This window comes from Ovis canadensis, chromosome 26 (assembly GCF_042477335.2).
Source record: "Ovis canadensis isolate MfBH-ARS-UI-01 breed Bighorn chromosome 26, ARS-UI_OviCan_v2, whole genome shotgun sequence".
Lineage (NCBI taxonomy): Eukaryota > Metazoa > Chordata > Mammalia > Artiodactyla > Bovidae > Ovis > Ovis canadensis.
Window position 1 is genome coordinate 34938237 of NC_091270.1, and position 13510 is coordinate 34951746.

General features: G+C 42.4%; 1 protein-coding gene across 8 annotated transcripts in view; it reads left to right on the forward strand.

Annotated features, from left to right (window-relative positions):
* MTUS1 (microtubule associated scaffold protein 1) overlaps nucleotides 1–13510 on the forward strand; it is a 190561-nt gene that overhangs the window by 62166 nt on the left and 114885 nt on the right. For all 8 annotated transcript variants that reach the window (XM_069573316.1, XM_069573322.1, XM_069573320.1 and 5 more), the window contains exons 2-3: nucleotides 1775–4016; nucleotides 11052–11247. In XM_069573316.1, coding sequence (XP_069429417.1) covers nucleotides 1923–4016; nucleotides 11052–11247 — 2290 coding nt within the window. In that variant the 5' untranslated portion in view covers nucleotides 1775–1922. The remainder of the gene's footprint in view (nucleotides 1–1774; nucleotides 4017–11051; nucleotides 11248–13510) is intronic.

Sequence of the window (13510 nt, forward strand, 5' to 3'; positions counted from 1 at the left end):
TATTAGTATAGAAAATTGTATTTTCTATAGAATTCTCCTTCTGTTTCTGTTAGTATATGAGTTACATAGCGCTTATTCTGAGATCAGAGTCTCGGTTCCGTGTGTTGGTGTGCACGGACATGTGTGCTGTTGAGCTAAACACTGAGGCCTTTCTTCGTGCCCCCAGTAGAGGCTGGTTTCAGCATTCATGGCAAGAAACACAGAGCCCTGTTAGTGGAGATGCTGATTGTTTCCGTTCTTCCCTTGTTGCTATTGTCCTGGTTGTATTTAGGTCACTGAAGTATGTTTGAATACAGAGGAAAGATTGAAAGTTAGAAAAATGAGATCTGCTCTTAATTTACAATTTTCTAGGTTACAGAATGTCATTGTTTTCCCCTGATGGATATTTTATTTCTTCAGAACAGCACCATGATACCCAACTGACAGTACCTACCGAGATGAGCAAGTCAGTTCAAACAAATGTCTATCTGTGTGACTTATTTGCAGTCTTAGCTTAAATATTTGGCCCTTTCTTAAGCACTTCAGTTTAACCGAAAGCATAAGGTTTTAGTTATTTAGAAAATCCTTGAATTTGAAAGCTTTCATGGGTTGTTTTTAACGATTTTTTTTTTAGCATTCAATTGAATTGTTTTAGTGTACTTAGAGCCCTTTGCGGCCATCACCACAGTCTTAACGTTTGTAGCATTTTCATTACTTTCAAAAAGAAACACGCTCCAGTTAGCAGCCGCTCCTCATTCTCTTCCCTCCTGCCCCTTAGCCCTAGAGAACCACCCATCTGCTTTCTATAGATTTGCCTGTTCTGGACATGTCATGGAAATAGAGTCACATCATATGTAGTCTTTTGTGACTGGCTTCTTATACTGTGTAATTTTTGCTTATACTATCTTTTGTTTATAATATTTGAAGTCTTAACATTGATTCCATGTTGTAGCACATACCAATCAATACTCCACTCCTTTCTCTTGCTGAAAAATATATTTCATTGCATGGATATATAACATTTTGTTATCTGTTTACCAGTTAGTAGACCTGTGGCTTGCTTTCACTTTTGGGCTGTTGTGAATGTTTCTTTTACAAATCGTGTACTATTGTGTATAAATTTTTGAACATAAATTTTTCTTTTTAGTAGATATGTCAGAGTAGATTTGCTGTGTCATGCAGTAACTCAGTTTAACATTTTTTGGTACTTCCAATAGAATACCACTTTAACTATGAAGAATCAGTGGCTTTTGTTTTCAATTTTGAAGTGCATTATGTTTGAGATTCACACTGAAAGCAGGGGAAAGAGAAATACTGGTGCCCTGAGTCTTCATCAACATTCAGCCTGTTTTTGCTGTGCCTGCCTAGTCTATCTGATAATCACCCTCCAAGGAGACAGTAGGGGGCCCTTCTGAAAGTGAAAAGGGCATTCTTTATAATTATGTTGGGACAAAAAGCATAAATTGGGACCATCCTAGGCAAATTAGAACCAGTGGTCAACTCTGTCAACCAAAAAGAAAGAAAATCTATTGTCAGATTTGGCATCCTTCTCTACTGCGATGAGTTAGGGAGGGGACAGTTTAAACAGCATCTTGCCTCTGTCTTCCGTTTTGCCCATTTCCTCAAATGAAAAACGGTGTTTGAAAAGAGGTTGAGTCTGTAGCTAATATCTTAATTACCTATGTCCTTAATTGCAGGTTTGAAATGTAAAAATAAGGCAATTGAAATTAATCAAATAATGACTCGTTGATTTTTCTAATGTTCACTTGAATGTGAAACATTTTGTTTCTTCCAGGAAACAACAAACCATTTCCACTGCAAAGCATCTTCGACTGAGAAACTTTCAACTGTGCTGAAAAACCGAAGACAAATTTTCCTTCCCTCTCATTTGAAAGGACTTAAAAAAGAAATAAATCGTCAGAGGTTTAAAGTTAATACTCAGGATGAATGATGATAATTCAGATGGCAAGACAGAAGATGAATTGCAATCCTTGTTTATCTGTGATAAAAATGGAAACACATATGCACGCAACCGAAAACCACCACCTACCCAAAACGCTGCAACCAATAATGTGAGCTGGCATTGCGCCGACCCAGATGGCATGGTGGGTGACTATGAAACTGGCTCTGATGTGGACATTGGTGAAAACATTTCTTTAAACCCTCAGTGTGTTGAAGTACACGATCACCAAAAGTCTTCAAGTAATTTCATCAGTGAGGAGGCATTAGAGGTGCACACGGATGCCACGTGTCCATCTTTTGCACAGGTTGTAAATACAGCGGAACCCAAATATTTGCATAGCAGTTGTCATTCCCTAGGATCGTTGAACCAGAGTGTTGAGACATCTCTAACTTGTGTATGGAAAACTAACAATGATGATTTGAACTGTACAGACAATCCTACTGCCTTACTGCTCAACCAGACTTTTGATATAAAAGTGGATAATGTTAACTGTACCTTCGTAACACACGATACCACTGGAAAAAGTCAGTCTTTGCCTACCACTGCAAGCCTGCAGCCAACCAACACGAGAAGCATAAATACATCTTTATCCTCTTCCATTCTTCCATCTTCCCATTCTGATAAGATACATGTAAGAGAAACAAGTTGTGATCGAGAGAGCTTTGAAAATTCTCAACCTGCAGCATCACAGGCCCAGGACACAACTTACGCAGTATTTTCTGACATGGTGATGCAAATTGATGTTGTTGTTCCAGATACCGAAAATCAGTGCCACCATTCTTTGGGAAAGGTCGCCAGTGAGTACCCAGATGGAGCACAGCAAAGACGAGGCAGAGAAAAGGAGATACAAGCTCTAACACAAGTTTCTGATGGCATGGATGCTCCCAGTGGGTCTGTATCACAAGAGTTCTTTTGTCCATCTAAAGATGAACCAAATAGGGAGACACATTCATGGAGCTCATATGGGCAAAAGGAAATGGGCCAAAATGTAAAAGAAACAGTGTCCAATTGTCTTATAGATGATGAATGCCCTTTACTGGTGCCAGCTGTTAATAAAAGCAAAACCCAAGTGCTGGGCCCAAAACACCAAGTCACTGTGACTAAAGACACACCAACTGCCTCCAATGAAAAGCATTTGGGAACCCAAAATCGTACCATAGAACTGATACCAAATAGCCCGCCAGGACAAAAGGAAGCGTCACTACTTGAGCTGACTTGGAATGCAGATGATATGGTCATCAGTACAGATAACAGAATTTGCATGTCCACACCAGTCCTTGAACCCATGAACACAACCTTTTCTGTCTCACCTGTTGAAGGCTTGGAGAAATGTAGCAAAGTGCAGACGAGTAATCGAGAGCCCCGATGTTTACCAAATTTGAAGGCAGCACCAATGATTGTGTCAAAACTTAACCTAGGAAAATCTACCACCAAAGCAAATAGCCCCCTAGGCAGCAAAGTTCGAAAAACCAAAATTATAAGTTACCCAAGACCAAACTTCAAGAACATTAAAGCAAAAGTTGTATCCAGACCCGTGTTGCAGCCCAAGGACCCTGCTCTATCAAAGGCTGCGCCCAGACCTCAGTTAACTGGTGCCTCGTCTCCCTCATCAGTGTCTTCCTCAAGACAGTCAACGGGTTTAAGCAAAACAGCAACATATGACTTGAATGCAGACCCCAAAGCAGAAATTCCAATAAACAAGACGCATAAGCAGCAGTTTAATAAACTCATTACGAGCCAGGCTGTGCATGTTACAACTCATTCTAAAAATGCTTCACACAAGAAGCATCCAAGAACAACATCTGCCATGAAATCAAATCAGGAAGATGTTGACAAAGCAAGTTCTTCCAATCCAGCGTGTGAGACTGGGTCCGTGGCTGCGGTTTTTCAGATCAAAGATGAGCTCCCTGTGAAAATGGAAAGCACAGAAGGCTTGGAAGTGCCCTCTGCTTCCCACGTCGATAGGATTAGCCCTGAAAAGAAGGGTGAAGAAGAAAATGGGACACCAGTGGCAAAACAGGAGCTAAAAAAGGAAATCCTGAGTGAGACCTCTGCCTTTGGTTCTCTGTTTTTGGTAAGTGAAATTTCTGCCTGCTTCAGGAAGTGGGGGTGGAAACAGTGGGGTGAATTAGCAATTGGTTCCCCTTTAATAGTGAATAATATTGCTGAACTCTGTGTGCAGATTTGCTTTCAGGTATTGCGGTATTATTTTAATTCTTAGTACTTTTTAGGGTGTTCATTGATAATATGCATATTGGAAAAAAAACTTAATTTCAGTATTTTATTTTGAGCATCAATATTCCTTTTAATAGTAAGTTGAAAGGACAAGTTAGTTTAATGTTTCCGTGTAATTAGTTGTTTGAAGTTAGATACCTGGTTGGATTTTATATTTATTAAAAAAAACAAACATTTTTTATGAACTTTGAACTGTAACAGACCACAGTTGAGAAATGTCTCAGCAGTGCTGGTAAACAGAGTTAATATGAAAATAGCTCCTGGGCTCCTCTGAGGAAGCCAGTCCGGGCAGTGGAGCCCCCTCTGGTGAACAGGAGGATTCCGGATGCTGCCTCTGATCAGCTAATGTAACTTCGGCCAAGTAGTATTTTGAGACACAGAGATGAAAGGATTGGGCCAGTAACTGTCTGAGATCTCTTGCTGTCCTAATATATTGGACCCTGATACGAAAAGAAAACCCACTGTATTTTGTATGGTGAAAAGGCAATATTTTTTTATGGCACTTGGCAGATATTTGGGTGTTCGATTTAAACAGGAATTCACATGCAGTTCAAGATTATTTTTCTTTAAACATGTATATATCTATTTATTTTAAACTTTTAATTTTATATTTGAGTATAGCTGGTTAACAATGTTGTGATAGTTTCAGGCGGACAGCAAAGGGACTCAGCCGTAGACATTAAATGTGTATGTAATGTTTGCCTAGAGCGTGAAGAAACTAGATTTCGGAGTTTTAGACACATTTCAGAGGCTAGTCTTGCGCTCTGTGTGTTTGTCCTTGGTCCTGTTTTTGGTAGTGGGCACGGGCATGCATTTTCAGCCCACGTAGGGCTTTTCTTGGGCTTCTGTCCTGTGGGTCAAGAGTGGACGTGGGTGCCAGGTGCCAGGTGCCAGGGAAGGAAGGCAGCTGTGAGTCATCTCTGTGAAGGCCTCCCGTCTGAAGGAATGAAACATGTATGGTTTGAAGTGTTGGAAGGCCGTTGTAAGTGTTTTCAGGGCTTCTCTACTGGCTCAGATGGAAAAGAATCCGTATGCCAAAGCAGGAGACCACGGGTTTGATCCCTGGGTTGGGAAGATGCCCTGGAGGAGGGCATAGCAACCCACTCCAGCATTCTCGCCTGGAGAATCCCGTGGACAGAGAAGCCTGGTGTGCCACAGTTCATGGGGTCACAAAGAATAGGACATGACTGAGCAACTAACAATTTCACATTTCAGGGTACATCAGGAATTCTTAGGTCCTGTTAGAGATAGTCTTGAGCTAGGTCAGCTTAGAGATGCTTTAGCTTTTATAATAAATCTTTTTTAAAAGAATGGCACACCATAGTGATGCCTGAACTACTGAGACTGTCCATTATTTCAAAACTCAGGTGTTTATTTTTTTAACTTCTTTTGAAGTCAAACTTAGGAAACTCATTGTATATAATTTTTAATTTGATACTTTGCTAAATTAAATGATACGCTGTGGTAATGCTAAGAAATATTCTTAGTTTGCTATTTCTAGATACATATACATGAAAACAATAGAATTATTCCTCCTTGATTTATGGGAGACTTTTTAATTGTGCATTGATCACCAACTGCCTCCCAAATCCTAGCATAAAGTTTCTTTCAATAACATTTGCTTTGACTATAAATTGGTTGTGTAATTTTGAAATGAAAAGCTTTTCTGATCCGTGCATCATGTAAGTGAGCATTTTATTTTCCACATGCAGAAGGAAATCCTGTTTTTCAGGCTGATGATGTGATAAAGAAATAAGGTGATAGAATCATCTGGTTCAAATGGATCCCAGTGTATCTTGGAGAAGAAGCACTTTTCATCTTAGAAATCGTGCAAAAAAAAAAAAAGAAAGAAATCTTGCAGTAGGATTTCCATATTTTTAGTACTGACACATTTCAGTTCAGTTCAGTTCAGTTCAGTTCAGTCGCTCAGTCGTGTCCGACTCTTTGCGACCCCATGAATCGCAGCACGCCAGGCCTCCCTGTCCATCACCAACTCCCAGAGTTCATTCAGATTCATGCCCATTGAGTCAGTGATGCCATCCAGCCATCTCATCCTCTGTTGTCCCCTTCTCCTCCTGCCCCCAATCCCTCCCAGCATCAAAGTCTTTTCCAATGAGTCAGTTCTTTGCATGAGGTGGCCAAAGTACTGGAGTTTCAGCTTTAGCATCATTCCTTTCAAAGAAATCCCAGGGCTGATCTCCTTCAGAATGGACTGGTTGGATCTCCTTGCAGTCCAAGGGACTCTCAAGAGTCTTCTCCAACACCACAGTTCAAAAGCATCAATTCTTCGGCGCTCAGCCTTCTTCACAGTCCAACTCTCACATCCATACGTGACTACTGGAAAAACCATAGCCTTGAAGAGACAGACCTTAGTCGGTAAAGTAATGTCTCTGCTTTTGAACATGCTATCTAGGTTGTTCATAACTTTTCTTCCAAGGAGTAAGCGTCTTTTAATTTCATGGCTGCAGTCACCATCTGCAGTGATTTTGGAGCCCCCCAAAATAAAGTCTGCCACTGTTTCTACTGTTTCCCCATCTATTTGCCATGAAGTGATGGGACCAGATGCCACGATCTTCATTTTGTGAATGTTGAGCTTTAAGCTAACTTTTTTACTCTCTTTCACTTTCATCAAGAGGCTTTTTAGTTCCTCTTCACTTTCTGCCATAAGGGTGGTGTCATCTGCATATCTGAGGTGATTGATATTTCTCCCAGCAATCTTGATTCCAGCTTGTGTTTCTTCCAGTCCAGTGTTTCTCATGATGTACTCTGCATAGAAGTTATATAAGCAGGGTGACAATATACAGCCTTGACATACTCCTTTTCCTATTTGGAACCAGTCTGTTGTTCCATGTCCAGTTCTAACTGTTGCTTCCCGACCTGCATACAGATTTCTCAAGAGGCAGGTCAGGTGGTCTGGTATTCCCATCTCTTTCAGAATTTTCCACAGTTTATTGTAATCCACGCAGTCAAAGACTTTGGCATAGTCAAGAAAGCAGAAATAGATGTTTTTCTGGAACTCTCTTGCTTTTTCCATGATCCAGCGGATGTGGGCAATTTGATCTCTGGTTCCTCTGCCTTTTCTAAAATCAGCTTGAACATCAGGAAGTTCATGGTTCATGTATTGCTGAAGCCTGGCTTGGAGAATTTTGAGCATTACTTTACTAACATGTGAGATGAGTGCAATTGTGCGGTAGTTTGAGCATTCTTTGGCATTGCCTTTCTTTGGGATTGAAATCAAAACTGACCTTTTCCTGTGGCCACTGCTGAGTTTTCCAAATTCGCTGGCATATTGAGTGCAGCACTTTCACAGCATCATCTTTCAGGATCTGAATTAGCACTGACACATTTACTTACTGGCAAATACTACAAACTCATTTTCCCCCCATGGTAATGTTTTTTGCGCAGTTCTCTCCAATATCCCTATTCACTGCTTACACATTTCTGTGTGTCACAGGGCAGGGGCTGGCCAAACCGCCACTGGCCACAGGCTTTGTACCTGCTATAGAGAGCTGAATGAATGAGCCTTTTCCTCATGTTGTAGGCAGACCCCTGTGTTTCTTGGTTACTTCGGCAGTACCTGAAGATTCTGGATCTGCCCTGGGTCCATGCTGAGACAGTGCTGGAGGGATATGCGTTTTCTCTGTGCTCTGTTGGTCTTGAGCAGAATTAGTCCTTGAGTTTACCAAATCCTTAGGTTGCCTACGACTTCACAGCTGTTTGAGTGAGTGTCAGTCGCTCAATCATGTCTGACTCTGTGACCCCAAGGACTGTAGCCCACCAGGCTCCTCTGTCCATGGAATTCTCCAGGCAAGAATACTGGAGTGGGTTGTCATTCCCTTCTCCAGGAGATCTTCCCAACCCAGGGATCAGACCCTGGACTCTTACATTGCAGGCATATTCTTTACTATCTCAGCCACAAGGGAAGCTGGTCAGGGCTTATCTGAAACTTCAGAAAAGTTCTATGTCAGAAGGAACTTGATTTTAATTTGATGCATTTGAGTGTAGCTACACATTACAGAGGTTTTATATTGGTGATAGTGTGATGAAAGGAATGGGAAATTATCTAAAAGCAAGGAAACATATTTCTTCAGTGACTGCTCTGGGCAAAACCCTCTGCTCTAGGCTCTTACATATATTATGTCATTTAATTTTCCAGAATGTTCAGGTGCTTTATACATTATCATTTACTCTTTCCAGTAACAACAGGCAAGTTCTTAGCTACAGTTTAAGGATTCATAGAGGTTACTTAAAATACACACACAGCTGGTGAGTTGTAAAAGCTGAGATTCAAACTCAGGTCTCCTGACCTGAATCCTGGCCATTTCTGCTCCACACACTGGGCTTTCAGAATTTCAAGGAATGTTGGCTCTAAAAGGCAAAGAGCAAATCTAATTTGTTAAAGATTTACTTTGTAAGTTGGTTAGTAGTTTGGGTTACTTTTTAAACATTTTTCTCTGGGGGGATTACCTTAGCCAGTTTCACAATGGTTGGAGAAGATTTTTTGTCCTTTGCTTGCTTTCTTGGCCAACTGTACATTGCTTTCCAGTGTTCTCTTAGTGTATTGCCCTATTTAAGTTAGTTTTTAATTCACATAGTGGATATCATCAGCATGGGCTTTATATTGCTCTGTGGGAAATTATCTACTTCTGACTTACTAAGCAAGGGTCCTGCTGGGGAAAAGGCAGCGCAGAGGTTCACATCACCGATTTTGGAGATCGACATGGTTTTACATGGTAGCTCCATCCATTCACTGGCAAAGTGGCATCAGGCTAGTTACTTAGTCTCTGTGAGGCTCAATTTTTCTTTATGTAATGGAAGAATATAAACCATGGCATACAGTATTGAAATTTGTTCTTGGAGTAAACCTCAGGCTCTCACTTTCTATGTGTACATTTATTGGGTGCCCACTGTGTGCCTTAGGGGGCTTCCCAAGTGGCTCAGTGGTAAAAGAATCCACCTGCCGGTGCAAGAGACATGGGTTTGATCCCTGGGTTGGGAAGATCCCTGGGAGAAGGGAACGGCAACCCACTCCAGTATTCTTGCTGGGAAAATCCCATGGACAGGGGAGCCTGGTGGGCTACAGTCCATGGAGTCACAAAGGGTTGGACACAACTGAGCAGCCAGCACACACTGTGTGCTGCATATGGTGGTGATTGTTGGGATATAGAGATGGAAAGACCCAGCCCCTGGCCAAGCCTAGAGTCTAGTGCAGCGGGCATTAGAATCTAAAGAAAGATGGGCTGTCAGGCTCTCAGCTGGGGGTGTGTATGGCTGCTGTGCTGGTGGCGGTGATGGGGAGAGAGATCCAGGAAGGAAGGCTTCTAGGAGGGAGAGCACATGGATCACCAGCTGAAGCTTGAAGATGGAGGATGAGTTGGAAGGGTATTCTGGGTGGAAGGAATAACACGTGCCAAGATGAAGGCGTGTTGTCATGCGGGGGTTGCAGGGTAGTGAGGATGTCTGGGGCTGGGAATGCAGAACCACGGGCAGTAAGGAACCAGTGAAGAGGAGGGCAGGACCGCCACACCCCAGAGGCCTTTTTCAGAAGAGCTGACTTTATCTAGGAGACCTAGGGAAGCCTCCTGGCCCAGTTTGGACTTTTGAGAGATGCCCTGAGCAGTGGAGTGGGAGATGCTTTGGAGGCGGGGGAAACCAGAACCTGGTTCCAGGCATCGCAGAAATGAGGCAGCCTGTGCTCAGGCAGACTGACAGGGGCTACATCTGTCAGCATTTGTGGCATTTAACATTAAAATTAAGACATTTCCAGAGTGTATATACATTTGAAATAAAGATAAATCCGTTGCGTGTTAATATAACATTTTAAAAACTAACCACATTTTCCAAAACAAAAATACTTAATGAAGAGACTGGCACTGTTCTACATTTTTGTAAAGTTAATGTCTGACTTAATTGAAGGTGGTTGGGTTATGCCTCTGTCTGCTGTGTTCTGTGTGTGTGGTTGGAATGGTGATACAGAAACATACAGAAGTTAAGAAAGGAGACTTCTAGAGACAGCTTTCACTGTCTAAGTCAGGTGTCTGGGCACATGGTAGTGAATATGAGAAAAGCTAGGTTTTGAGATGGGTGGGTAAAATTCACCTGATTTCTAGAAACTGCTTCATGTTCTTCGGCTATGAAATGGAGTATGGTTAAAACATCCTGAACGGTTATTAGGATCATGAATTGATATGTACATTTTGAACTTACTTTTCATTTTAAAAGGGCTGTATGTTGATTAGTTAAAAAACAACAATAATATGATTATTGCCAACATTATTGGGTCAAGGCACCTGAAGTATGCTAAGTGAGGCAGATGAAGAAAGAAATTAAATATGTGGGGAACTCGGGGGAGAGTGCCGACTCAGACATGAGGGCTTGGTGGTGGTTAAAAGAGTGGACAGGGTCATCTGGGGAGAGTATATGGTGAGAAAGTTTCCAGGGCCAAGTTTAGGACACTTGCGATGACCAGCATTTAAAGGCAGAGAAGAACAGAACCCAGAGAAGGAATAACCAGACGGATAGAAGGGAATCCAGGAAAGAGCTCTGTGGGAGAAACCAGTGAAAGATGGCATCATGGGGGCTGGAGACCATGGAGAGGAACTCTAGGGAAAGAATGGAAAGCTATAGCTTGAATTTACTTGCGGCACCAGTCACCTTGGGCAGTTTCCCTGATGGGAACCAAGGCCAATCACGGTGAAGCAGAGAGTCAACTATCAAGAGCGGACATGTCTTCATAGTAAAAATGAAAAATATCCACTGGGCGTATCTGTTTAGACAGAAATTGTTTCTTTCCCATACCTACCACCATCAGGAAGTGGTGGTGTGGGAGTGGAAGGCGTGACCTGGACTGACGTCTTCCCTCTTTTTCCCACAGGATTCCGCTTCCAAACTTGCAAGCATCTCAGGTGGGAAACCAGCTACACCCAACTCCTCCATTCTGAGGAAAACACCTGGTCCGAAAGCCAGAGTGGGGCCTTCTGTTTCCTGTTTGAGGCGGAATAGCGACAGCAGAAATCTCACCTCCGATCGGGCCGTGTCTCCCCAGAGGATCAGGCGTGTGTCCAGTTCTGGTAAGAGTCAAATAACTCAGCTGTGCTGTAGAGCAGCTCGTGAATTATTCAGATTTACATCGGTCCCATCAGGAACCTGTCTCAGAGAGGCAGGTTTTGGTTCTAGAACACTAGTGCATTGTGTCACGAAAGCGTTTAGTCTTTTGTGGTCCAGCATCTTGCACAGAGAAGGTAGAAAAAGAAGTCCAAGACACAGCTCTGATCCTTGAGCAATGCTGACGGCTAGTTGGGGAGAGAGATGTGTATAAACCGACATAAAAGCTCTCCAGAGGCAGGCATGTCTACATATACAAGCAGGCCCTAGTCATACAGGAATCATTTCACTTTCAGATGTTTTACAAACAGTGAAGTGCTCAATAATACTTGTGTGATACATTCCCTTCATGATGTGCCCTTATCAAAAATGAGACTAGTGTTCTTCTTGAATTTTACTGAAAAGTGTTTTATAAAATCTTCAAGGAGGAATGTCCTTGGTGGTCCAGTGGCTAAGACTCCACACTCCCAATGCAGGGGGCCGGGGTTTGATCCCTGGTCAGAGAACTGGGTCCCACATGCCACAGCTAAGACCTAACGCAGTCAAATAAACATGTTAAAATCTTCGGGGATATGAAGGTGACTACAGAGTTACATTTTTCTAATACAAGTGTTGTTTATATTGGTTTGCATATTAGAAGTAGTGAAGGCAGATTTATAAAATTTGAGAGCTTCCAGAGTAGCTCTTAAATGTCTTCCTAAGTTTGGCTGAGGTTAGCATTTCTCTGTGTTACAAAATCAGAACAGGAAGTGGGGAAGGCAGCCCCTTTCAAAGAGTCCAAGACAAAAAGCCTGCTGGCCATTCCAGTTGACTGAGAGCACTCTGCAGGGGGCACCCCTCATTTTAGCAGGTATAGCACTGAGCAAATGAAAGGCATGTCAGATAGATTTAGAAGTGAGTTCCCTTATAAAAATAGTGGCTGCTGTTGAATGGTCTAGGGGAGAAGGTGCCTCAAAGTTTCTATGTCCTCAGACGTGAGAACATTCTGCAGAAACTTAACAAAACCAGTGAAACCCCTAGGGATCTTTTTACCTGTCTACACCTTAGGATTTTAAGGTTTTATTTTCCAATCCTATTATGAAGCCGTTATGTGAGAAGCTTATATAACACGCAGACAGGTTGATTTATTTAGGTCCAGGCCCAAATAAATCAGGGCTTGTGCACCCAGATATTGAGGGTTGTGAAGAGCAAGCCCAGGAGGAAGAGGAGGAAGGGGGCTTTGCACACATTTCCATTTCTACCCCCAGAGGAAGTCTGGGAGAACAACAGTAAGAGGCGCTCAAGACGTTGGGAGAAGCAATAAACCTTATTCGGGATGTTGCCACAGTCTGGGGAGTTGGGCAGAAGTGAGATCAAAGCTTTGGTCCTTACTGCTGCTGCTGTCCAAGGCTCACAGATTTGCAGATGGGAAGCCCCTTTCCTGCTCAGGCATCAGGGGCCCCTGTGGCCTGGCGGCCGGGAGGGCCATAGCCATTGGCAGCCGGGCTTGTTGAGAGGAGCGCTACCTTATGGCAGGGCTGTGGCCCCAGGGAGCTGCCTGAGCTAGTCATGTACCTTCCCTCAGCTTCTGTGAAGTGACAGGGTTTGAGACTGTCAGGCTTTTGCAGTCCTCATCTTTCTAGGGACAGTGTGGAGCTCACCTAATTTTCTGAGTAGTGGCTGCTCGTAGTGTAATTCTATCACATGGTGCTCAAATCCCAGAAAACCTAAAGCACACGCACTTCTACAAATTAGGCCAATACCCAGAATATATTGCAAAAGATGAGATTCTTTTATATAGGTGATCCCACCAAGGAGTGACATATTTTTGAAGTCCCTTTACTGTATGCTACAGAATGCCATGCCTTAAAGAGAGAAAAGTAGGTCTGCCTAGTCTTCATGAAAAGACAGGACATTTTTTGAGCTTTTATTAACCTGTGCACATAAGCTTAATAACTAAGTTATGCATGGAGAGTTTTCAATCCAAGTTAAAAACTCAATTAGGCAAAAACTGAATCTCATACTTGGTAATTTTCCATATATAAATGCAAAAAAATGACTGTAGCCAGAAATTTTGTGGGTTTGCATTTGAGTTGAATAGTTGGAAGATTAACTTGGTGATGCTATGTTTAAAATGTGTTTATTTTTTAATAAAATTAATAGCAACTATAACTTGTTTGCACGCTGACAGTAAAATGAGAGGTGTTTGTCATAGAGAACAGGAAACTTAATCATCACAGAGTTAGAACA